This window comes from Scardinius erythrophthalmus (assembly GCF_964197995.2).
Source record: "Scardinius erythrophthalmus genome assembly, chromosome: 10".
NCBI classification, from domain to species: Eukaryota; Metazoa; Chordata; class Actinopteri; order Cypriniformes; family Leuciscidae; genus Scardinius; species Scardinius erythrophthalmus.
This window is the reverse complement of record NC_138230.1, coordinates 42,651,539-42,678,038: the sequence shown is the minus strand read 5'-3', so window position 1 is coordinate 42,678,038 and position 26,500 is coordinate 42,651,539. Positions and strand designations below refer to the sequence as shown.

The 26,500-nt window shown below is 37.7% G+C and overlaps 1 protein-coding gene across 1 annotated transcript in view; it reads left to right on the top strand.

Annotated features, from left to right (window-relative positions):
* The window catches only part of csmd3b (CUB and Sushi multiple domains 3b), a 455,685-nt gene that overhangs the window by 417,884 nt on the left and 11,301 nt on the right, over positions 1–26,500 (top strand). The window contains exons 56-62 of the mRNA XM_081376961.1: positions 4,749–4,931; positions 8,080–8,256; positions 10,482–10,661; positions 14,662–14,835; positions 16,606–16,779; positions 20,314–20,387; positions 23,859–23,970. Of these exons, the coding sequence (XP_081233087.1) occupies positions 4,749–4,931; positions 8,080–8,256; positions 10,482–10,661; positions 14,662–14,835; positions 16,606–16,779; positions 20,314–20,387; positions 23,859–23,970 (1,074 nt within the window). The remainder of the gene's footprint in view (positions 1–4,748; positions 4,932–8,079; positions 8,257–10,481; positions 10,662–14,661; positions 14,836–16,605; positions 16,780–20,313; positions 20,388–23,858; positions 23,971–26,500) is intronic.

The window sequence follows — 26,500 nt, the reverse complement described above, 5'->3', positions numbered from 1 at the left end:
AAAGAAACACTAACACTGCAATTTACATCAGCAATTAAGCTTATTAAATCAAATATTATTATGCCTTGTTTGGCATTTACCTGTTGCAGTAGAATTTCTATTTTAAGTTCTTTTTTGGTTTGGTGATCGGTGGACCACTGCCGTCTGTGCGGTTTTTGGACATTATCCAACTTTTCTTGCACACTGCCCTGAAGTGTCATGTCCTTATATGGGAATTTGCGGGTTGTTTTCTTATGCTAATTAGGAACAACTGGCACCCGCTTTCAATTACGAAGACGTGGGATTCATCAATCCTAAGAACACGTGTGAACAATTCTGTCGTTTGAGAACATGTCATGAATCCGACGTTGACTTTTCTAAGGAAGTTTATTAAGTACAAAGTTAAGAAAATTCTTAGGAAGATATTGATGAATGAGGCCCATTGTTAGTTAATGTTAGTTAATCCATTAACTAATGTTAACTAATGGGATCTTATTGAAAAGTGTTACCAGTGCACCTTTAAAGTAAGATAAGAGAAAATAAATCAAAAAAACTTTTTAAGTATAGAAAATATTGCATACTTTACTTTGTAACATATGCCTGATTATTGTGGTAGAAGGGAAGTGACTTAAGTGGACTTTTTTGCCATTTCTTTGACCGAAATTGTAGAGACAGGACAGGGAATTATGGGAAGAATGAGATGTTGGATCTGTGTGTCCTGCTTGAGTGTGGAGAATGTGTGCTTGAAAGGCCATTTTCACCCAAACATGAAGATTTTGTGTTCTGCAGAACACAAAAGAAGATATTTTGAAGGCTTCTTCAGCTGTTTTTGTCCATATAATGTCAACATTGGACACCATGGACTTTCATTATATGGACAAAATAATGACAAAATATCATCTTTTGTGTTCCACAGAAGAAAGAAGGTCATCCAGGTTTGGAGTGACATGAGGGTGAGTAAATTTCATTTTTGGGTGAACTAACTTTAAATGCTAGGCTATGGCTCAGTCAGTTCTTCTGTTTCATATCTGTTGTCCAAAAGCATATTTGACCAGAAGTGAAAAATCAAACCTGACTGCTAAAAGCCACCAAAGATGCAACTGATCAATAATCCATGTTTAATTCCTCACTCGAGGCTTGTGGGCGCAGAAAGATGACATTTACTATAGTGTCAGTCATCTGTCAGAAGTGTTGCATCGAAGTGTGAACTGCATGTTTTCAGTGACTTCTTTTGATCCGAAGTGGCTGTACATCATCTTGTGACATGCAAATGGACATATACCCTCTCCTGGCGTGTCTACGGAGCTGCTGTTGGATAAGTGGAAGAGCTCCAGCGGGACGGCTAATACAGCAGTCCCCTCCGTCTGCCCTTGAAGTGTGATGCTTGGTCAGCACTCTCTCGCTGACAGAGAGTCCAAACACACACACACCTCCCGGCTCTCGCTCCTCTCGTCCTCTGCCACCAGCAAGAAAGACAAAGACTGAACATGACATAAAAACACGCAGCGACATACAAGCACACGTAGACCTCCCAGGAAATTTACCAACGTGCATTTACTCGGAAAGAGTTTACCAATAAGAGCCGGCCGTTGCATCACGCCCCAAGAAGAGTACATGTCACTGTCACAACACATTGAAGTAGTTGAATACCCGACCAGTCTATGCAAGCGTGACCGATGGGGTTCCCGCTTCCTCACTTAACTCGATGTCACCATGCATCACGTCGGTCTGGCCGCGGGTCCCACTGTGTGACGCATGGCACATGTGTGCGATTTATAAGTCTGCGGAATTAAAACCTGCCAGTCATGCAAGGGTCAACCACTGGTCCTTCAGCAGAAGAGCCTGTTCAAGCGGCTCGCTGACGTATTAATAAGTAAGAGGAACATCCTGCAGTCCTTTAATAGCAGTCATTTTAATCTGTCCCGTGGGCCGCCCGCCACTAGCCCTGCCTATACTCCCCAGCCACACTGATGAATTACATCTGGGCTTTTTTTTTATATATATATATATATACAGCTGCCTGTTCTTAAATAAATCATTACTTGTTTATGGAGCCGGCCGGTTCCTTTGACATGGGTTGTTTTAGATGTTGGCTGACCTGATATGAGAGGGGAGTTTTATATTAAGTATTTTATGTTTGCTTTTAGGCTGTTGGAAGGGTTGCATCAAATGAAGGTCTTTGGGACATAAAGTTCAAACTAGTGCTCTCTGAATATATATATATATACACTACTGTGCAAAAGTCTTAGGCATGTTCTGCCTAAGGCATGTTAATAGACAGACTAAATCCAGAAGAACTGCGGGAACGTCTCCGAGACGCTTGAAGAAACCTTCCTGCAAAGCTACCTGAAGAACTATGCGCAAGTGTACCTGGACAAAAGCCGTTTTAAACGCAAAGGGTCGTTACACCATATATTGATTTGAATTAGTTAATAGAAGTTAAATCATAAATAAATTCAATTTGTGATTTTATTTTTGAAAGCATTCTCACTTTACAGCATTTTAACACAAGTGCCAGTACTTTTCACAGTGCTGTAGCTTTGCAGGAAGGTTTCTTCAAGCGTCTCGGAGACGTTCCCGCAGTTCTTCTGGATTTAGTCTGTCTCAGTTTCTTCTGTTTCTTCATGTAATCACAGACGGACTCGATGATGGTGAGATCAGATCATACCTGATCTCACCATCACAAATCTCACTGGATTATTACAATTAATGGCAAAAAGAATTTTGGAATTTTGGAATTCTGGATTATTACAATTAATGGCAAAAAGAATGTTTGGAAGGTAAACTGATATTTCCTACTGACACACTACAGCAAAAGATAGAAATAACTGACTTACAACCATTTTTTTTGGGGGGGGGATATTAACATGCCTAAGACTTTTGCACAGTACTGTATATAGCAGCAGGACTATCCTAACTTGCATAAATTAACTATAATGTCCTGCACCCACTATAAAAAAAATATTAAAAATGATATATTGTGTCTGAATAATTTTTAGTTTGACTGTATATGCCATGTATATATGAGTGAGGTCTTGTCAGGTAAGACATGAGGTCTTTGATTTAATTGAATGAGTCTGCCATCATGTTCAGAGGCTTTCGGTAAGTATTTATTTTATGTATTGATATAATTGTGCAATGCTCAAATACTCAGTAGTGTGTGAATTGTAACTTACGCCAGAACTAAGCCAAGTTGCACACAGCTGGTACAACTTGCCTCGGATCTATTTTAGCTCTTGTGGTTTCAGCGATAAGTCATGGTTTCTAGCACTGTGTCCTAATCAGCTTTCCAGCGGCGAGATATTTGTCTGTGCACGCAGAATGTGAAACTGCTGTGCGACGTGACACAATCACAACCGATCACTTTCTATATTTGGTGTGGCTATATTATTCAAAAGCCCTACAGTATGTGCGTGTGCAGGTGTGTGTGTGTGTGTGTGCTGATGATGAATGGAGCGCAGGTTCAGGTGAGGTGCAAGGCTGCAGGGCCCTGAGCTCAGATATATGGATGCTGCAGGAATCAATCAGGAATATCAATTTCCAGAGAGCTGTAGCAAAGCCTTGAGTGCATGAGGAAAAAAGCTGTCCTCCTCCCAGATTACATCCTGAGAGAGGCCGCAGAACAGGCGAAGGACTAGTCATCCTTTTTTATTCGTTTGACAGTAGAATAGGTTAAAATGGTACGTTTCTTTACACTTGACGCAAATTCTTGATTTATTTCTTCTTTCTGCCTCATATTTTCCTATTTCATTCAGTTTCATTCACTGTAATGCGGTATCTTTTGTTACTTAAAATAACTTTGTTCTGTCGTTCTATCTATCTATCTATCGTCTATCATCCATCCATCCATCTATCCATCCATTCCATTCCATCCAGCCATCCATCATCTGTCTGTTGTTCTATCTCTCATCTATCTATTTATCTATCTATCTATCTATCTATCTATCTATCTATTATCTGTCGTTCTTTCTATCTATCTTTCTATCTATCTATCTATAATCTATCTATTGTCTGTTGTTCTTTCTATCTATCTTTTTATCAATCCATCCATCCATCCATCTATTGTCTGTCGATCTATCTTTCTATCTATCTATCTATTTATTTTACAACCATCAAATCAGTATTTACAGTACATACACTACAGTTTAAAAATTTGGGGTCATTACATTTTTTAAGGAAATTAATAAATTTATTCAGGATGTATTGAATTGATCAAAAGTGACAGTAAAGACATTTTCACATTGTTACCAAAAAAAATTCTACTACGAAAGAATGCTAAAATCCTGAAAACTACAAAGCAGCACAACATACAACATTTATAATATTTTAGGTAACAAACTTAAAAACACAATCATGTTGATTTTTAAGTATTTCGGTAACACTTTACTTAAAGCCTTTATTTATAATGCATTATAAAAGTATTTATAATGCATTAATTATGCTTTGTAATGCATCTTATGATGCATTGTATGGTCTTGTTATAATACACTATAATACATATCTATTAATTGAACATGCCTTTACAAATTATAATGCATTAAATCACATGACAAAAACATCCAATTTCAGGTGTAACAAGGAATTTTATATTTAAAATTCACGCTATATGTTCACTTAATGGTGATATTGGGATAAAAGAATACTAACTAATGCAGCCTCTGTCTATAAAATTATGAGTTTTTATCCAATATAATGCCATATACACACAGGGATATGAACATTTACGAAATAGTTGTAATGACCCTCACCTCTTCTTTTTGTCTCTGAAGGTGATTCATCGGGGACATGCGGTGACCCAGGCACACCGTCCCACGGCAGCAGAGATGAGAGTGACTTTCGGATTCGCAGTAAAGTGCACTTCAGCTGCTCGCTGGGATACGAGCTTTTTGGCTCGGCGGAAAGGATGTGTTTCCCCAACGGCACGTGGTCCGGTTCTCAACCGTCCTGCAAACGTAAGCGCCTGCAGCATCTCCGAATCTACCCAACTCCCACTCACACTAAACACACTCTCTTCTGACTTCAGCGGGTGAACAGGACATCTCAGCCCAAAGCTAGTCAGAAGTTTTCACAAGTCACCGGTTGATCTAAGGCTTTGTACAAACTGCACACAAATATGGTTTGGTTGTCAAAGCCGATATTTAGAGCTGACTGTCATTTTGCATGTGATGAAATCCATTTGTTCAGATCTGGGATGTTATGGTATGTCAAAAAAAAATCTCAAATTTTGATCATACTTTCATTTGATGGCCATTCAAACGTAGCCATTGTATTCCGGTGAAATAATTTTTCAAACAAATTATTTTATACACTACCGTTCTGAAGTTTCAGGTCAGACTAAATATCGGCTTTGCTTATAATATTACAAAAGATTTCTGTTTCAAATAAATGCTGTTCTTTTGAACTTTCTATTCATCAAAGAATTTTGGCAAATGTATCAGTTTCCACAAAAATATGAAGCAGCACTAGATGGATGGATGGATGGATGGATGGATGGATGGATGGATGGATGGATGGATGGATGGATGGATGGATGGATGGATGGATGGATGGATAGATAGATAGATAGATAGATAGATAGATAGATAGATAGATAGATAGATAGATAGATAGATAGATAGATAGATAGATAGATAGATAGATAGATAGATAGATAGATAGATAGATAGATAGATAGATAGATAGATAGATAGATAGATCACATCTTTCATTCATTTTCAATTTCACATATTGTTGACTTGTTCAACATTTTATGTAATTCCTACTTTATAAAAAGATCTCAATGACTGGTGGGCTCTGGTTGCTATAGTAAAGATTTATGCATAACCACTATATGAAAAGACATTCTCATCAGCAACTGAGAGTTGTTTTGGAAGTAAAAGATGGAAAGCGTGACCTTCTCATTGTTTCTGATCTAATAGTGGACCTTATTAAACCCTTTAACAAGCTTTGCCTTTTTTATTTCTTAAGTGCTGAACCTTCCTGTTCATTTCAATAATGATATTGCATCCATCCAACCCCCTGGAAGCAAGACTTGTCTTTGCTATACCATAAAATAGTCCCAAAAGTCATTTATCAGTGACAAACAATAAAATCAACTACCCGCTAAATAATATATCACCGTCCATATTGTTACCTGGTGTTTTATTTGGGCCCGTTACAGTTGTACAGTTGTCAGAGTCCCACACCACGTAATAAAGCCACATTTTCCCCGAGGCTGTAAAGTCTACAGCACAAATGAAAGATGACCAGGCACTTCCCGGGGCAGGCAGCCAGTGTTTTCTTTAGGAAACATGATGCACCATCTTGTTTTCTTGCTCCAAGACCTGACTAATGGTGTTTCTCCCAGGGCTCCCACTGAAAATATAGTTGACATGACCCAAGCCATTGTGCGGGAATCATTTTTGAGAGACGGCAATTGGCACCGGGACACAGGAACACTGACTAATTGAGGGGGAAGGTGTCGCGCTGTTATCCGTCCCTCATGCCGTGAAGGCACAAGCCCTGTGGGAATCACAATGGTCAGCGTGTCATCGCAAAAGACAAATCGAGTGCGGAAGTTCCCGGGCATGGAGGTGTACCGCAAGCGCTGTCATTTTAACAACTGCACAGAGAGATGATTCAATCCTGAAAGGAAGCCTGAGTCCCTCCATTGCAGGAGAAGCACTTCGGCTTGGCGGTTTAATGGGTTTTCCACCGGTTAATTCACTCAAACAGCATCTCCGCGGCTCTCTTTTGTTCATTTCATTGTCTCGGTGCCACGCTCCGGGTATGATCTACAGGCCTGTCACACCATATCTTCAAACTTCATCCCCACTCATTTAAGCCTTGCAGACGCTAATACCTCATTCTGTTATAGCCGCTGTCCCTTATCATAGTCATTACATGGTCAAATGATCTCTGTTCCTTTAAACCATCACTTTCTTCCCATCAGATGTCCATAAAAGATATATCAAATGCAGTGTGGGGAAAGCAAGCTACTCACAGAGTATATACAGTATTACACATAACGGACTACTTCTCAATAAATTGTAATTAGATTCAGTTGCTGATAACTTCATGCTATTATAATTAGAAAGCACATAGACTTGTGTAGCCAGACCTTTGACTGAACAGCTTATGGTTTGGTCCGGTGCACATTGCCACTTATTCTTGCCAAGAACCACTTACTTTGACAGTTTTTGTGAGCAATATGTATCGACCAGACTGTGTGTGCCATCTGAGACACAACGATACTAGGCTGAGCAAGACACTAGGGGTATGTACTGCATGTGATATTTTTAAGTCGCTTTTTAAAAGCTGTTTATGTAGAAGCACAATTTATGAAAGTGAAAATGCATTATAGATGAATGTCTTATTTTTGTAAGATGTTGAGATGTTTTTGAAAGTCTCTAAAGCTCATCAAGACTGCATTTATTTGATCAGTACATTCATATTGTGAAAAATTATTCATATCTAAAATATTTTTTTTCTATTATATTTTAAAATGTACCGCAATTTATTAAAAAGCTGAATTTTCAGCATCATTTTTCCAGTCTTCAGTGTCACATGATCCTTCAGAAATCAGTGTAATATGCTGATTTTGCTGCTCAAGAAACATCAATGATGAAAACAGTTTATTTAATAATATTTGATTAATAGGAAGTTCAAAAGAGCAGCATTTAATTGAATCAGAAATCTTTTGTAACATTATAAACTGTCACTTTTGATCAATCTAATGCATCTTTGCTAAATGTCTTTGCTAAATGAAAGTATTTATGTATTTCCCCCAAAAAAGAAAAATTGTCCTCTAACTCCTGATTCTGTCACATAATATCGAACATTTTGACAATGTCTATGATTTCAGTTGAGAACCTTCAGAAATCATTTACTCATAAACAAAGTTTTAGGATGGCCATCATTTAAATGATTATATCTCATAGAAAAAATAAATGAATTGCTCCTTCAGTATATAAAAGCATTTGATTCTGGGTCAGAGTGATTTAAAATAATGTAAAAGGTCACAGTACAGTAAACAAGAGATAATAGGACAATAAGGTAGGCCTACATGTGTGAACAGCTCTTCATAACTCTTCATACATTTGTGTTTCTGAAATACTATAGCGGTGCAGTGTGGTAACCCTGGGACTCCCAGTAACGGACGGGTTTACAGACTCGACGGCACCACCTTTTCACACTCGGTCATCTATTCGTGTATGGACGGCTACTTGCTGAGCGGCTCTACCACACGGCAATGCCAAGCTAACGGCACCTGGTCTGGCACTGCACCCAACTGCACCTGTGAGTCCAACACTTTACACTTTGTTTTCCAATAAGCCAAAATGGCCTCAGTAGCTCTTCATTCCAGGCTATAATTGAGGTGATGTGGCAGATGTGCTTGTGGGATTCATTTGTGTAAAGCTGTACTAAAAATATATCATCATGGTAACAGACCTTGAATGATAGAGAAAAGTTCATGCGACCAACTTCATGAAAGCTTCATTCAGGCACCTCCATGGGAGTTACTAGTGCTCATTTGAATATGGAAGATTAGAAAGTTTTCAGATAAGTGCATTTTGTGGAAGAATTGGGTCATAATTGGTGGGATTGCTGGATCAGGTTTCTCTGAGATGTTCTTTTGTTAAAGGGAGGAAGATGAACAGGTCAGAATAATTCATCATCTGCCTCTGGTAGATACATGAATCAATTATTTCAATATTTCAAAATCGCAATGCAGAACTAGAGTCCTCAATTTAGTCACAAACCCTGTTCGTTCAAATGCCATAATCCGTTTCCACCTTATGTTTATTCATTTTTTCACATTTCAATGTGCCGAAACAACCTTTTTGTACAATATGTGGGTTATAAAATAAAAGGAGTCAATGAGGGACTTGCAATGCAGGAAAACAATGCAACGTAGCAAAATTATTGGCAGTTAAAAAACTCTTCTTTACATTGATTAGGCTTATTATTACAGATGTGTTATTTAACCAATGTTTTAGAGAGTGCCTGCTAAAGTTAATATGAATCAAAATTGACCCTATTTGCTTTCTTAATGCACTGTAATATATATATATATATATATATATATATATATATATATATATATATATATATATATATATATATGTTACTGTGCGTTAAGAAAGCAATGCATATATACTGTTGAATTTACAATTACAACTTATAACTATGTTTCATCTAGTGATATAATGTTAACGAACCAATCTATAATACATAATAAAACTAAATAACAGAAAATGCAACCCAAAACATCTTATGTACATTACTGATAGCAACAAAATAAGAAACAACAAAAATTCTTTATAGTATATAAAATATTATCATATGTGATGTCATCCAGGAACTTTTTGGAATGTCCTTGTACTGTTTTTCATCTTAAATGATATGGCAATTCATAGTTTTACTCACATTTTGGGATCACATTTTGTATCATTTCAATCTATTTCATTTCGATTTGTGAGTGATGTAACGCTCACACATCATAGTAGTAATAGTTGTTTGAGGAATGATGAAGAGCCACACAACACAATAAAACAGCTTAACCTGCGTAATGTGTCTTGGTAAGTTGCCATTATCATCCATAATCACATCGCTTAATGCTCTCACCCTTAAAGATGGGCGTATTCCCTGCGTACTGTAGACTGGGAATATATGGGAGGTGCACCAAACCAGCTCTGATTGATGCGGCTCTACATGTGTTTATTGAGTGGGCCGAAAGCGGTGATACATGGCTGTGTCCAAGGGAGGAGTCACATTAGCATTTAGCGTTAGCCATTTCTCACCATCAGCTGACATGTTTATGTGCGAGGCCGCTGATGGATTTTACAAAGCATCATTTTCCGTCCTTTTCCAAAAGACACAAAACGTATGGCAACTCAAGGGTGACAAATAAGTAATGGTTCACCATAAATCAATAGAGGAAATTAAGATGTTGCATCCGGGAAATAATTAAATAAATGCACTGATCGAGCGAGGTTTTGTCAGTGCAAAACTACAAATTTGTTTCGTCTGAATTCCAGTGGCGCCACATTCTTTCTCGCATCATTCCTATCCAACCACCTCTTATTTATCCATTGGAAGGAATGATAATTGTAAAAGATCTGTGGAATTGATTTGAAGTTGCACCTCGGGGACGTCGGTGGGAAGGGAGCCGTGCTTGCGTGCTACTATCGATTTCTTTACATAATAGCAAGATCTATCATTTGAAATAAAAAAGCCAGGGGTCCTAAAGATCGCTGTAGCGTAAATGAGTTGTTAAAGATGATTTGTGAACGTGGCTCCCCAAGGTTTGTTTCAATAGCTTCAATCACATTGCCACAAAAAGCTATGATTGCCATCTGATGAGTCGTATGAAATATTGAATAAAGATCTACAGTGCTGTTGTGTGGCACATTGTACATTTCCCAGACTTTTAGCTCACATAGAGACTATTAGCACATTGTACTAAACATAGTAGTTTATGTTGGGCTATAAACATCATAATTCTGATCTGTAATTTTCAGTGATCAACTGCGGAGACCCCGGAGTGCCGGCCAATGGGGTGAGATATGGGGAGGACTTTACCATCGGACAAAACATCACTTTTATGTGCCAGCCCGGATACACGATGGAAAGCGAGAGTTTCTCCACCATCACCTGTACCGGAAACGGTACCTGGAACGCACCTGTGCCTTTCTGTAAAGGTAAAACTTGATTTAAACTTCACTGGACATAATAAAAATAACAGTTGTAATAAATTCTGATGACACTTTACAGTTAGGTATCAAGTGATAACAATGAACATTGAATATATATTGAATATATATATATATATATATATATATATATATATATATATATATATATATATGGCTTTTACAGCTTTGTTTTAAGGAATGGTGCAATTCTGTCATTTTTTTAATCGTCATTTCTGTAGAACATATAAGATATTCTGAAGGTTGTCTCAACTGGTGTTGTCCATTTAATCAAAGCCAATGGGTCCAAAACAACTTTGGACCCCATTAACTTTCATTTTTTGCAAAACAAAAAAAAAATCTAAATATCATCTCTGCACTCTAAAAAAATGCTGGGTTGTTTCAATCCATATTTGGGTCAAATATGGGCAAAAAAGGACATAAAAAATGTAACCAATAGTTGGATTTGTTCATATTTGACCCAAACATGGGTTGAAACAACCCAGCATTTTTAAGAGTGTAGGTTAATCTGGTATGTGTTCATTTATACATATACTATTTTATGTGCTATATTTCTAATACCTTTTTATTGAGGACCAAACATATTCAACACTTCATTCATGATAGAGTTATGAGGTTTGACTGACAGTTTGAGGATCCAATAGAGTTATGAGGTTTAATCACAAGCTCTTTTTAATACTGTAAGGCCTGGTTTCACAGACAAGGTTTAGATTAAGCCAGGGTTAGTTCAGTTCGGACATTTAAGTCGTTTTTATAAAGTGCCTTAGAAAAAAAGATTACTGGTGTGCATTGTGAGACAAAACAATGGCATTGACATATTTTAAGAAATGTCAGTACAAGTTGCTTTCAGTTAACACAGCTCAAACATGCATTTTAGTCTGGGACTAGTTTAAGCCTGGTCTGTAAATTGGTTACATTTTTGCAAAACCCACAGACACGCGTAAAGTGTGACCAATAATAATGATTAAGAGAAAAAAAATGGAGATCCGAGGTTTCCTCCAAACAGCAACAGTTTTAGAGAAAGATTTAGAAAAGATTTAATGGACTTTACACAAATGTAAATTAACAACGAACAATAGTATATTTACAAATTAACATTGACAGTGTTTATTAATTTAGATTAGGTTCATTGTTGTATGCTGATACTCAATGCATGTTAACAAATTGAACCTTCTAGTGAAGTGTTCCCTAAATTCTCCTTTGTGGTCCCAAGATTAACACATTACTCCAGCATTTTCTCTGCCAAGTAAAGCCAAATAGCTTTATTGTTTAAGATTACTCTCTCACTGATATATCTCTGCACATCTGGCCTGAACCGCCCAGAGCGTTCGATGCACAGATGCTCCTTCTAGAGCGAGTTGAGGTCTTCCAGCTTTGTGTCTTCGCTGTTGTGATGGATGTCTTGTTTGAAATGTGGGGATGAATGTTTATGCACCCTTGTAAGTCATCTTTCCTCGTGCGATTGCGCCACAACCAACGCTAAACATTCATGTTTTATCAACCGATCATGCTGTTTGACAAATGACAATCGTACGCAGACACAGACTGAGCGCTCAGCCCTTAAGCGCTGTGTTGTTCCCATTATTATAATCAGCTTTGACCTATGAGCCCTTGCATTTTTTGTAATTAATTTCACAAATGACTCCTGTCATCTTCCTACTGCCAAGAGATGAACTAGTACTGAATATATCAAGTGATATGAAATTGAATTTCAGGTTTGGACGTTGCATTTGTTTGATCCTCCTCACCAGTGCCCTGGCCTCGAATGCCATTTTGCTAAGCTCATTTAGATAGACACAGATGTCTCATTTATTCCTGAAGGCAGCGACCTCCTCCTTCTCTTAAAGGACATGTTGTGCATACATATCTGAGGAGCCTTGAACTTCATATCCTCGGTCTAAACTCCTCTGATATTCTGTCTCATTAATATGCTTGCTAAAGTGAGTTTGCTCAAAAAAAGAACCACTCCCACCTATGTCAAACGCTTCAGGTGTGGGAAGGATCCTGACATTGAGCGTGTGTGCGTCCCTTCTGTCTCTTTTCTTTAGTTGTAGACAGTATATATGAAATATTCATTAGCTTAGGAGCCATGCCTTTTAAAAGGATGCCAACACTGATTCTGATTAATAATACAACATTGGTTGGATCACATGAGTCAAGCAAAGACAACACAGTCAGCTCATAAAGAAGCGGTCAAATGTATTGTTTTTGCAGACAGTAATTGCAGTCTGGCTGGAACTTTACCATGGTATAAAGAGTGCTGTATTGGGTGTTGCTCCATGTGTCATCATGAGTGCCCGATTGAGCAAGGCATTGGCTTCCTGTCTGGTGGAGTGTGATTGATTTTAAAAGCTCGTGTGGTACCTGAGGACTGATAACCGGGGTAGAGGACTTAGCTCCCAGAGTTGTGCGGGCAGTTATTGGAAAAGATGTGGCCTCTAAGACAGATATAGCATTCAGAGCCTTCAATAGTGTTCGCAGAAGCAATTCATCTCTCTACCATAACTGAACCTGCTAGTACAGCGGTAGTTAACGCTTCTTTAGACGTATTGTTGTCGCTTCTTCTCTGAGAAAATTCTACTTTTCTATTGCAGGTTTGTGCTAGATTTGACAAATAATAGAGTTATTTAATGTGCATTGCATGAAATGCTGTTCTTAATCCATGTCTTTGTCTTGTTTTCCAATAAAAATATCTCAAATAAAGTGGATTTACATGAAAAGCAAAATTTTAAAACAAGTTGTAAAATATTATACAAAATTATACAAGTTAAATGTTTTATTAATACTCCGTATAATTAAATATCAATTATTTTATAAATCTTCAAATATAGTATTAAAGAATCACTGATTGAATTATTGATACATATATTTAATATCTATGTCTTATGTATAATTTATATTTTTATATTAATAATTGTATGTAATATTTTTAAGTAACATCATTTGGACCGTTTAAAAAGCATGGCAGAAACAATTCTACTACTAGACATTCTACTAACTATAAGTAACTTTGCAACTACATGTCAACTAACTGTCATTAGAGTATTAGTAGACTGGTTAGGGTTCGGGTTAGTATAATAAATCGACTTGTAGTTGCCAAGTTACTTATAGTCAGCAGAATATCTGTTGGGGGACCAACAAAATAAAGTCTTAGCAGATATTAAGCATACAGTCTACGAATACTCTAATGATATGTAGTTGCAAAGTTAGAATGTCTAAAGTGTACTATCGAAATAAAGTGTTACCAACAAAAGTAAAAATTGTATACATTCAACCCTGTTAGCCATTGTTACCCATCGTGAAAAATACTCAAACAAATATTTTTCTTTCATTTAATGAAAATAAAGTTAACTACAAACCACATTTGGTCCCAAACTCTCCCCATGGAGAGTTTTTATGTTTATTGCTAGAAATGAATCGCATCAAATAGGCTTTTAAACTGTATTTATTCCTCCAATTTTGGTAACAAGGTTGCAAACCTCATATAAACTGAACAGAAAATAAAGAAGCTCATATAATATTTAGTTTGCCCTCCTGAGGCTAAAAATCAGTGTATTCTGAAGGTTAAACACTTCCTTTCACTGAACATTTGTTGAAAAGGAAAAAACAGGCCCATTTGTTGTATTTTAAGGGTGTTTAGACATTTTTACAGGAAATCAAAGCAAATATATTTAAAGCGAGATTTAAAGCGGCTGAATGCTGGATTTAAAGATCCGTAACTAATGAAAACAACCGTCATATTTAACATTCCGATCAAATATTGTGTTGCAAACACAATGCCGGCAATTGACCATGGTATAAGCGGGATATCCACGGCTTGCTGTGCATTAAATGATTTGAATGCACTCCGCTTCACGTCAGGTGGTTCTGTGCCTCCACGTCATGCATTAAAATCGTTAAATGCACAGCTAGCCGTGGATCATCCCTGACAAACGTGATTGTTAAGTGTGAGTTGCTGAACTGTCCTCTGTTTAATGTGTCCGTTCAGCCGTGACCTGCACATCCCCTGTGCCCATCTCAAACGGGCTCCTGGAGGGCCGGGACTTCGAGTGGGGCACCAGCGTGAGTTACAGCTGCTCCCCGGGATACGAGCTCTCCTTCCCTGCCATCCTCACCTGTGTGGGCAACGGGACATGGAGTGGCGAGGTGCCTCAGTGCCTGCGTGAGTACTGTACTATATTAATATTAATCAAACTGACTGCTTCCTCCCTGTGGGTCTTTGCAACCCTATGCATGGCAGCATTTCACAAAAAATGCACCTTATATACTTGCTGTTGGCATGGAATTAATGATCAGATTTGATTGATTGAGTGGTGCATCATTGAATGAGTACATATAGGTCAAAAAATTGACATTACATCCGCTGGATTACTAGATAGCAATATTGAGGGCACCAGACACGGTGGGCTCAGCATGGGGTGGCTTGGGATATCAGTTCTGTCTCAGCACATCCAATGCCGTGTGATGCTTTGAACATCTGAGATGAAGAAACTGGTATGAGAATTTAAAGTTTAAAAAGCCTAGTTATCACAAAGGTACCCTTGTTTTAGCCCTCACAAAAGCAGGCAAACTTTTGCTTGAGAAAGAAAGTGTGCCTCTGACTTTGTGATTCAGATTTTTTCCTTCTCTTTCTTTTCCACTTTTATTTTATATCTTGACAGGATATCTATAATTCATGAAGAAAAGTCAAGTTTGTAGTGTACGATCTCAGGCACAGTAGTCTGACCAGCATATTTATGATGGCTCAGTCAGTTGGTGACGTCAAGCATGCGATTGATTTTCCCTCAGACTCATTGTTTGCCTGACAGTGACAGAGTCACAGATAACGCTCTTCGTGGGCTTGGGATTTCCCACAGTATTCTGCGGCTTTTCTCAGAATAGCATACTCACATACTATTCTCACTATTCCTGCAGTATATAATATATACACTACTGTTCAAAATGTTGGGGTCAGTATGATTTAGCAAGGTCAAAAGTGACAAAGACATAATCTTACAAAATATTATATTTCACATAAATGCTTATCTTTTGAACTTTCTGTTCATCAAAGAATCCTAAAAAAAAAATATCATGGTTTCCAGAACAGCCGTTTCAATATTGATAATAATCAGAAATGTTTCTTGAGCATCAAATATGAGAATGTCAGACATATGCAAATATCAGCATATTAGAGTGATTTCTGAAGGATCATGTGTCACTGAAGACTGGCGTAATGATGCTGAAAATTCAGCTTTGACCACAGGAATAAATTACATTTTAAAATATATTAAAACAGTTATTTTAAATTGTAATAATATTTCACAATATTACAATTTTTACTGTATTTATTTATTTATTGATCAAGTTAATTTTTTTTTTTTTTCAAGAACATTAACAAATCTTACCGAACAGTAAAGTAAACTGTACACAGTATGCACATTTTCTCAATGCAATTTTATAAATTCTTATTCACAATTTCAATATTCATACATTTCTTTCTGGGAAGTGGTAGATGTGACACTACCCAAGATGTAACATAATAAAACATGCATAAAAAAAGTTTCAATTTCTATATTATCTATATCTATATTATCTATATTATATTATTTTCGATTTCTATACTATACTCTTTTTTTTTTTTATAAAGAACCCTTTATGCCACACTGGTTCTATATAAGTAGAAATGTCTTAAATGATTGTGTAACACTTTCATGTTTAATAGGTTATTTAAAATTTTTCTAGTGATAAAGTATGTTTACGAGCTGTTTAATTAATAGTTTAATGAAAATTAAAACTAAATCCATGAAATGATTCCATGATGGAAACCCATAAAAAGTTCTATATAGAACTTTTTCTTTCTAACAGTGTACATGCATCTTTCAGCATCATTCATAACTAACCATTTGAGGATGATTTAGCTGAATGTGTTTCTTTATGATTTCTGTGATAATAGCAAAGTTCTGTGGAGATCCTGGAATCCCTGCTTTTGGCTCGAGGGAAGGCCGCAGTTTCATCTTCCAGTCCGAGGTGTCATTTATCTGCATGGCTCCCTACATCCCAGTGGGAAGCACGACACGCTTTTGCCAGGCTGATGGCACCTGGAGTGGATCCCAGCCTCGCTGTATAGGTAAATCAATTATGCTGATACAGTTTGCATGTTTAAACCATATGTTGAATTCCCACTGAAACGGACTGCCATGATAATTGTTATATGTATATCAAAACCTAATAATTTTAAAACCAAATAAAAAGCCAGCTGGCCGCCACATCCAACTCTGCTAAGCGAGAAGCAATTACGGCCAATTAAAGGGCTCCTATGAAGCTTTTTTACGCTCAACGTTTTCAACGTTCAATGTTGCTGTTTGAGAATGAAAAAGCTCTGCAAAGTTACAAAGCAAAATTAGTTATTCTCTATATCAGTGTCACTGTTTCTGAACTCCCTGAAACGCCTCCATTGTAGTCTTGAGTTTTCTTCCGGGAACAAACATGATATTCCTCATTTAAATAATTCATATGCAGAATAAAGGGGCGGGGCCTGGACACATTGTAGCACATTGTACTTTTCAGAAGGAGGGGCTTCATAGAGACAGGAACTAAACAGAGCGTTACTGACAGACTGGGAAGAGAGGAGCCGCAACAATGGAGAATATGTGGAAAATAATCATTTTTTGGAGCATTCAAGCATGTAAACCTATTCTAGTAGAGCCCAAAAACAAAAGCTATTTTAAAAGTTCCCCTTGAAGTCCTTTGTCTCGTTAATGTTTTACGGTTCAGTTCAGCGAAAGTCTGGAAATTTAAGCTAGGTGGTCAGAATTTTAAGTTTTGCCCCAATTAACACTTTCCAGTAGCTCCAGCTGGGTGTTATGATTTCCACCCACAACGAAAAGCTATTTTGGTCTTTTTTGTATTTAGTAACAGCTTCTCCAAAGAAATCGATGCCCTCCCACAGCCCAGGTCAGCGCTGCTCCAAGCCCGCCTGATGTTGTATTGACAATTATGGTGGGGAAGAACAAAGCCACTCTTTTTAGTGTCCTCAGAACAAGGGATGTGGGAACTGTTGGCAGACGAGTGGAGAGAATAAAGTGTGGGACTGAGGTCAGGGAAAACTTTATTGCATGAGAAACGTCAACTTGGCAAACTTATTTCTTGACAGTCGGCAATGGGAGCTGTTGTGAAGTTATTGTCCTTGATTCCCATGACCTCCAGGTGTGCTGAATACCACATTAATGTATTCTGAACAAACATCAATCAACAATGAACAATTCATTGTTCATTAAAAAAAAAATGTATGTATAATGACCTAGTAATGTTAATTAATTTAAACTTATTGGGAAATATTACTGTGAAGTATTAATCAATAATCAATATTAATCAAAGTCGCTTTGTTTACTTTTTTAAGTTTAAGTTCTGATGAAATGGAAGTAGCGATAGATCTTTTTTGGTAATGTGACAGAAACAAATGTAGGCCAAGTACTTGGTTCTATCCATCACGTGTTGATTGGATGTTGATCTTAATAAAGGAGCGGGGTTTAAGCAGACTAAATTGTAGAATATGTCACCAGCAACATCTGAACGGAAGATTGAGGTATAATATTTTATAAGATCAATTCAAAATAGGCTGAATTCACATGTTATGCAGACTTTAACAATTAACTAACACTTTACCAGTTAATGCTGTTGTTTGGCACTTTTTTTGACTTGGATGTATTTATTGTAAAATAATATTCAGCATAATCCTGTCACCCAGATTTAGATCTTTACTGTTTTGTGCCATATAAATGCTGTGATTGCAGGTTAACTTATATTATAATCTGATAGTATTCCCTTATCGATTGAGTTAACTTTTTAGTTATTAACTTTCAGTGTGTCTAACCCTTTTTAATGGCTAGCTTGACTGTAGTTGAACTAGTTGAAATTCCTTAAAGTTCCCAGCACATTGTGGGCTATGGGAGTTTCGAGTCTTTGTTCCTCCCAGGGTTTCATATAAAGGCCCTAATCTCTGTAAAGCTGCTTTAGGGGGCAAATAAGGAGTCATGTGAATTAGTTCTATTTATGTATACATACCTCATATCCTTTTTCACTTTTCCGTCTCTTTCCCTGTGTATGATGACTGTATTACAGCTACATCAATTTCTCCACATCTCATTAACAAAGACTCCTCTCACTGTCCCCCTACGTACAGTGTTTATCTGATTAAACCCCTCAGTTTCTGCATTCATGAGGGAGTCCTTCTAACATCAATAAATACATTGATAATTGTTTTTAATTGAGCAAGTAATTGAATAAATGGTCCCAACTCTGTGAGGCCATTATTGAGGAGCTGTGAACAGCCAGCAGGAGATTTGGATGAGCTCTGATTGGCGTTTTTAAGCATTTAGTGTATTGCGCCGACAGAAGATGTCAGCCATGGCCCCAAAGCAGGTGTAATCATTTAGTAGTTTCAATGGAGTGTTATTATGGCCTCATACAGCATCAAACACACCATGAAAAAGAAATTAAGTGCTCTTACCCATACCAATGCTTATAGAATGAATCATATTGGCTGTTCCCAGTTTCCACTTGGTACTTCTGGAATTACTGAAATAAAAACCACATGTAGTCTAGTTTGGTTAAATGCAAATAATGTAATTGAACTAACCTTGAAATTGTGCATGGAATAAATCGGGGGTTTTTTTAAGTTAGAGAAAACATTTTCCATATCTTTTGTTGTTGATGTCAAGGGCTCTGCGTCCAAACTCTAGCACAGATTCATCCATCAGTTGGTAGACGCAGGCAAACGGTGACATGAACAGGCTGTGTGACATGACCTCATCTTCAGAAAACATTGAACTCAGTTTGTGCTGACCTCAGTGTGTTTGGCGGCCAAGAGCATGAAACAATCAGAGACATTTAGAAACCAAATTTATCAATTGTACCATTCAGCCAATGTTTTATTGAAGGGCAAATGCAATTTTCATCTGAGTACCTCCATTCCCAGATATCTTTTCAATGGTGGTAATAATCAGACTTTCAAAACTTCCATATGGATGTGGATGCAGATGTGAACACGTCCCATGTGCATGTAGTAGTTTTTACTTAATCCTATTTGGCCTCCTAGTCAGCTCTCCTTTCAAAATCAAAGCAACACGAGCACCGTCTGCAACTCTTTTCTCCATATGGCAATGCAGTCATATATTTTCTCTGTGCTGACTCGGTATTAGAAGCCCCACACACACAAAAAAACGGCATGGAAAAGGGGTTGGTTGTGTAAGCCTCGCAGGTTGTCCTGTCATTTGCACGCCTGCATTGAATCAAGGGTCTCTGCGTCAGCTCAAAATGTGCTCTACATCCCAATTACAGAGCAGCACATCTGTGTGGGAGCAGATGCACTTCTGCAGCAACACTGCCCCCTGCTGAGTCTCCATAAAACACCGCTGTTACGACACTGCTGCAGCACTTACATAAACACACAGGCCCATAACAATCACCATAAGCCCTAGCACTGCTTTGAGCGATGCGTCTGGGCTCAGGAAGGGCTATGTTGCACGTATTTATGAGAGATGAAATGCCGTTATGGTGGTGAGAAAGAAACTGCCTCCTGTGGCTGATAAGAAGATATTGAGAAGAAGAATGTGACTGGATGTTCATTTGTTTTGTTTTTCTTCTCCCTTTCTTTCCCCAGAGCCAACTCGCACTACCTGTGAGAACCCTGGGACGCCCCGCTATGGCTCTCTCAACAGGACCTTTGGCTTTAAGGTAGCAGGACGACCACATGTATAATAGAAAACATTGTGTCAGAGTTCAATGTTCATGGCTCATGTCAGAGTTCAATGTTCATGGTTCATGTCAGAGTTCAATGTTCATGGTTCATGTCAGCTTGAGTGTTGCTCTCATGAAAGCCAAAGAGGGACAAACCAAAACACTAAGAAATGAACACTAGGAATAACCAAATACTCTTCTGAAATGGATAATTTAAGAACTATTAACCAAACTATGCTATTTTTTCAGTTGAACTTTCACTATTATTATATTATATTAAATAGTATTAGATATTTTTAGTCTTTTGTTGTATTTTTGTTGCTCTATTGTCCACAACAATATTCAAACGCCCCATGACTTTTCCAGATATTTGATAATTACTGGAAAAGGAAACTCACAATTTCTACCTGATATTTTATGATTTCAGAGCTTGCCATAACTAGAATGATCTATATTGATTAAAAAATAAGCTCAAGAATTTGTTAAAGTCGGCATGAAACGGAAGTTGAGATTGTAATTTTTTCCTTGTTGTGACGCATATCCGAGTGAAACGGCTTCTGAAATTAGAAAAAAATGTAGGGCGGGGCTTGATTTCGTCCTTCGGGGAATTGATTGGATCGTTGGAGGTTTGGCGTTGCAAACAAAATCGAGGCAGATTTGAATGTCAGTTTACGTTCAGTTGTGGAGGATTTCTCTCCACCGGACTCCCCACCGTTACCCTCCCATGAAGGATTTTTTATTTTATTTTATTATTCCCGCGAACCAAGATGAGTCAAGTCAAGTTATCAGCCTTATTAGACATTCTCTGTTATCAGTCAAGTTCACCCTCGAGAGCCTCTCGATAGCCGCACCCTCATCGGCTCTGGCCTCACCCTTTCGCCATGGCACGTGACCAAAAGAGAAGAGAGGTCGTTTCGAGGGGGGAGGGAAGGGTAATGTATTTGATTAAAGATCATAAGGGTACATGAATTTTAAAAAAATAATGAAGTACACAGATAAATCATTTATAATAAACACTACAATATTACATATAAGAAGAAGATTTGTCAAATTTGATTTCATGCCGACTTTAATGTATATGACTTTTCCAAGTATAGTAATCACACTTTTATAATTCTTCAAAGAAAACCATTGTTGAGATGGTGACTTAAAATAAGATTTTTGGGATTTTTTAAATGCTTGTTTTGTCTTTATTTTAAAATCATTTGGTTGAGATCCACTGCTTAAATAGAAATAGTTAATTGAAAAATGTAACATTTTGTGATCATTTACTAACTCGTATGTCATTCCAACCTGAAGCTACAGCTTCTGATGACATTGAATATCGAGCATGATGGACCACTTTCCCAAGGTTTTGTGTTTCACTGATGTCACGGTAGGAATGAGTGCAAAAAGGTCCGAGGACTCAAGTGCAGGAATTATTAATATTTATTACAAAAGAAACACTAAACACAAAACAAAACCCATGAGGGGGAAAACATAACTTAATAAATACAAAACCAAAACAGAACAGAACATAAACTTTCAAGAGGATCACGGGGAACAGGAAACATTAGACAACAAACCGACACAGACTGCAAACAAGAGGGGACTTATAAAGGGAAACTAATCAGGAGGGAACAGGTGGAAGAACTCAAACAATAATCAGATAACAAATGGGAGGGATCAGACAATGACATGAGCACATGACCCAAAATAACAAGACAGGACAGGCATGTGACAACTGAAGAAAGAAATTAATACTGGGGTTTGAATTACATTAAAAATGTTAGGTGAACTATTCCTTTAATCTTCAAATTAATTTATATCTTCCCTTATTCCTTCCATGAAAGCGTTCTTAAGAATGATTCATGGCTTTTCTCAAACCCACTCCAGACAAACTACTTGGTGAAGGCCCTTCATTCCCTCACATCCACTACAAAATATTAATAAGCCCTCTCAAGACTTTTCCACTCCAAGCGTGGTCTTGAGGAGCGGTGAAATATATGCATGGATGTAATATCACATGAGAACCACTCGAATAGAGAAAAAAAAAATCAACTTCTTGGGAGTGCAAATAAATCTGATTATGTTTCGTCAGGAGTGCAGGACAGACGGGTGAACTGAGAGAGATGTGAAAAACAGAAACAATGAGATTGCTGAGGAAGAGTGTTCATCGCTGGCATTACGAATTCAAGTCCTTACAGTATCAGAGGTCAAGCCTTCCGGAGGCTTCATGAAACCGCTAAATATCAGTAAATCATTTGTCTGGCCTGGAGAAAAAGGAGCCAGTCAAGCTCTTTTGCTTTCCGGGGCTTAATGATGTTGGAGTCGGCGAGAGGAGATATGGCACACCTCAGATAAGCTGCAGTGTCTATGGCTCGTCAACTGTGTTCGCAATGAGCGGGGACATGTTAATCAATTAATATGCTATGCACTCTTTGACGTGTTAATATCTTACTTCTCTCGTATGTATCCTAAAGCACAGCCCACACCCTCAGGCATATATGCGACACTTTTTTGTCCCATGACCTTGCTGATGATAACGTATAGTAGCTGAACACGTTTGCATGAGGAGCGCTACCATATATTATGGAAGTAAGTGGCACTTTACATCACTAGTGGCCCGGAAAGGAGGTCACAATGGCCTCCTAAGTGCATGTACGAGTGATTACTTGAGCTGTAGGTAAAGTAGGTAAGTAGCATATATGAGAATATCCACCCGACATTAGCACACTTCCACTTTAGCTTTTAAGAGAGTCTGGGAAGCAGATGGCGTACGGCGATGCTGAAGAAACCTGAAGGATCTGACATTTCAAGCCACATCTTTGTAGTTGCAGTCTTTTCCAGCGTCTGTCCTCAGGAGTGAAAACTCTTGGGTTTGTCACTTGAAACAGGGTCAGTGTAAACCCGGGTAAATGAAATTATCTAGGTTATCTTGCTTTACGTTTCACCCAGGGTTTTCAATTAATCCTGGGTTTTCAAAAGCTGGTGTTTCACATTGTGCATTCCTAAACCCTGGGTTAACGTCTTTACTTGCAAATTTTCTGTGTCAGTGTCATTGATTGGACGAATGGTGCACTATAATACAGTTTTTTTCTGAATGAAGGCAAGAATGAAAGGGTCACTTTTTCCCTCCAAATGATTTGTTTTCCGTCTCCGTTTGACAAACGCTGAAATGACTGTGTACAATGCGTGTTGTTTCACACGTGAATATGAGGCATATTGCACAAGTTTGGCGGCGCAATGTGGTTTTAACAGCACAAAAGCAGCACTATTCCTGCTCCGGAGCAAGGTTTCATACCCCCGTGTAAAAAGCGGTGCTAACCCTGTGAAACGTTCCTTTACCTGGGGTTAAAAGCAGGGTTTAGAATGACCATAATTTGGGGTTAAGTGCTTGTTCACAAACTGCAAGTATTAATCTGCCTCCAGAAGAGAGTTGGTCGCAGTGTCTGATGGGATGTGTGTGTGTGTGTGTGTTTGGTGTAGGTTGGAAGTATGGTGGCTTTCCAGTGTCAGCCTGGTCACCTGCTGCAGGGCTCAACCACACGTCTCTGCCAGACTGACCTCACCTGGAGCGGGACACAGCCGGAGTGCATCCGTAAGTCTTATCCCTATACACTCTTGAAAAGGTTATTTTTTGGCGTCTATAGTTCCATGGAGAACCTTTAACATCCATGGAACCTTTCCATTACACAAACGGTTCTTGAAAAAGTTCATTAGATTATTAACGCTTTTCCCGCCAAAAGAGATTTTCCGTCATTTATGACACAACTCTTACCCGCCATTAAGAAGTTGTTCCTGCGCTGTTATGCATCTTCTGAAATAGTACAGAATATCTGGATCCAAAAACAAGCTCTGCAAAAACCAGGAGCATTAAAGTTAATGCACAAGTAAGCGAACGTGATCGTCAAACATTCAACAGTATATAAATCAAAACTGCCTAGCATTACCAAATTAAATGTCAAACCCACGAAAAGGAAGCTTTGGGGTGTTGATGGACTACTTGATCTATGGTTTGATAATCGTTCCGAATCCGAAAGTTCTGAAAGTCTTGATGTTAAAGAATGAATGAAGCTAGAATTTATTTTTTTGAATGAAAGTTTTGTGAATATGATCACAAATTACTTTTTAAGTAAACGCTGGCGAGGAAAGAGTTAAAATGTTCTACACATTAAGAGAAAATAATTTATTTTAAGAACTGGTCACTGATTGGTTCGTTGGGGAGCCCAAAATGTTTCTTCTATGGCATGAGTGTACCAGTTGCCACATTCATGGGAATCTGTCAGAATTCCAATTTATATTTGTTGGAAGTTTCTAATTAAATAAAGGTCAATGCAGAATATATTTGTATAATTGAGCTACAAAGAAATGAGTCCACCAGTATAGTCGAGAACAGCTCATTCGAGTCCAAGTCAAGACTGAGACCAGAAGACAGTTGAGTTCAGGTCCAGACTACATGAAAACATGAAAATATGGACTTGGCCTTGAGTCAGAGTGCAAGACCATATTATTATGTTCTTGATCTTGGCCCTCAACTTCATAATTTTATGGTCTTGGTCTTGTCATGGACTTGATCATGACTTGGACTCGACTCTGTTTTGGTCTCGGTCTTGACTTTGATTTGAAGGAGCTGGTGTTGACTACAACAGTGGCGTCAGTTAAACTTAAATAAACTTAGATGCCAATTTTTCTATAAACAAGACATTAATATCACTTAACTTGAGACACCAAATGGCAAGTTATTTTGCTTTGCTAATTAAAGTAGTTCCATAAGAAGCCACAGAATAATCATATTCATAAGACATTGATTATTCATCTCACAACATCCATCATGTCTAAAGGAGTTATTCCACCGAAGATAGCAGGATGTGTTTACTTCTGTGCTCATATTAAAGGGATAGTTCACCCAAAAATGAAAATACTGTCATTAATTACTCACCCTCATGTCGTTTTAAACCCATAAGACTTTTGTTCATCTTCAGAACACAAATGAAGATCTTTTTAATGATATCTGAGAGCTTTTTGTCCCTCCATTGACAGCTACGCAACTACAACTTTTAAGGCCAAGAAAGGTAGTAAAGACATCTTTAAAGTAATCCATGTGACTCCAGTGGTTTAACATCAAATTTATAAAGCGACGTAAGTGCTTTGTTTTCACAAAAATAACATCATTTTTCCACTTTATTTACAAAATATGAATCTCCAATACGCTTTCACGAGAGCACCATGACGCTTGTGTGAGTTGTGTAGACTTAATGTGAACACACGTTGGAGATCAACAGAAGCTCCGAAATCAAGAGCATTAAAGCAGGCTGAAGAACGAGAAGACAGCTGGCCTCCAATTTCACAAGACAGATTGCCATTCAGTTGAAGCATTTCAAAAGCTAATTACATTTTGCATCATACCACTGCCCCAACGTTCTGTCATTGTTTTGCAAAAATTAGGAAATCAACCAATGAGATGGCTAAGAAGACACAGCACTTCCCCCACTTAATTGTAAATCTGTGATAAAACAGCTTTTTTTTTTTTTTTTTTTCAAGAATAATCGAGATCATTCTGTAATTACGCACTGTAATTTTGTTTACACAGAGCAGTTGGCTACTCACAGAGTCAGGCTGAGTGCTAAATCATCTTTCTCATTTTTCACGCAGAATTGGATAATGGCTGGCTGTCCTTTCCATTAGCGTTCCACTAGATTGGTCTCCAAAGAAATAAAGTAGTTTTTTTTTCTTTTTCTTGTGCCTTGCTCTGTCCTGAGAATTTATTAATTTATTTACTACAAGTGGACTGTATTATAATGTAATTTATAGCCATGGAAGGCTTCTGCATGCAAAAAGCTGTAGACTGTCTAATGTATGATGTAAAAATACATTTATTTATTTTTCAAGAGAGCAGGGATAATTGTGATCATATCAGATATGAGCACAATGTGAAAAAATTGTCCAAATTAAGTAAATATCATTTATTTATTTTTTGGTTTTAGTGTCAATTTTATTTACTGTACATCAAATGCATACATCATTTTAAAGGGATACTTCAGGATTTGCATTAAGCTTTGTATTAGTAGAAAACCTGTAGTATTTTCGAATTACCATGCTTCCCACCCTCATATCCCCCTGAGACAAGA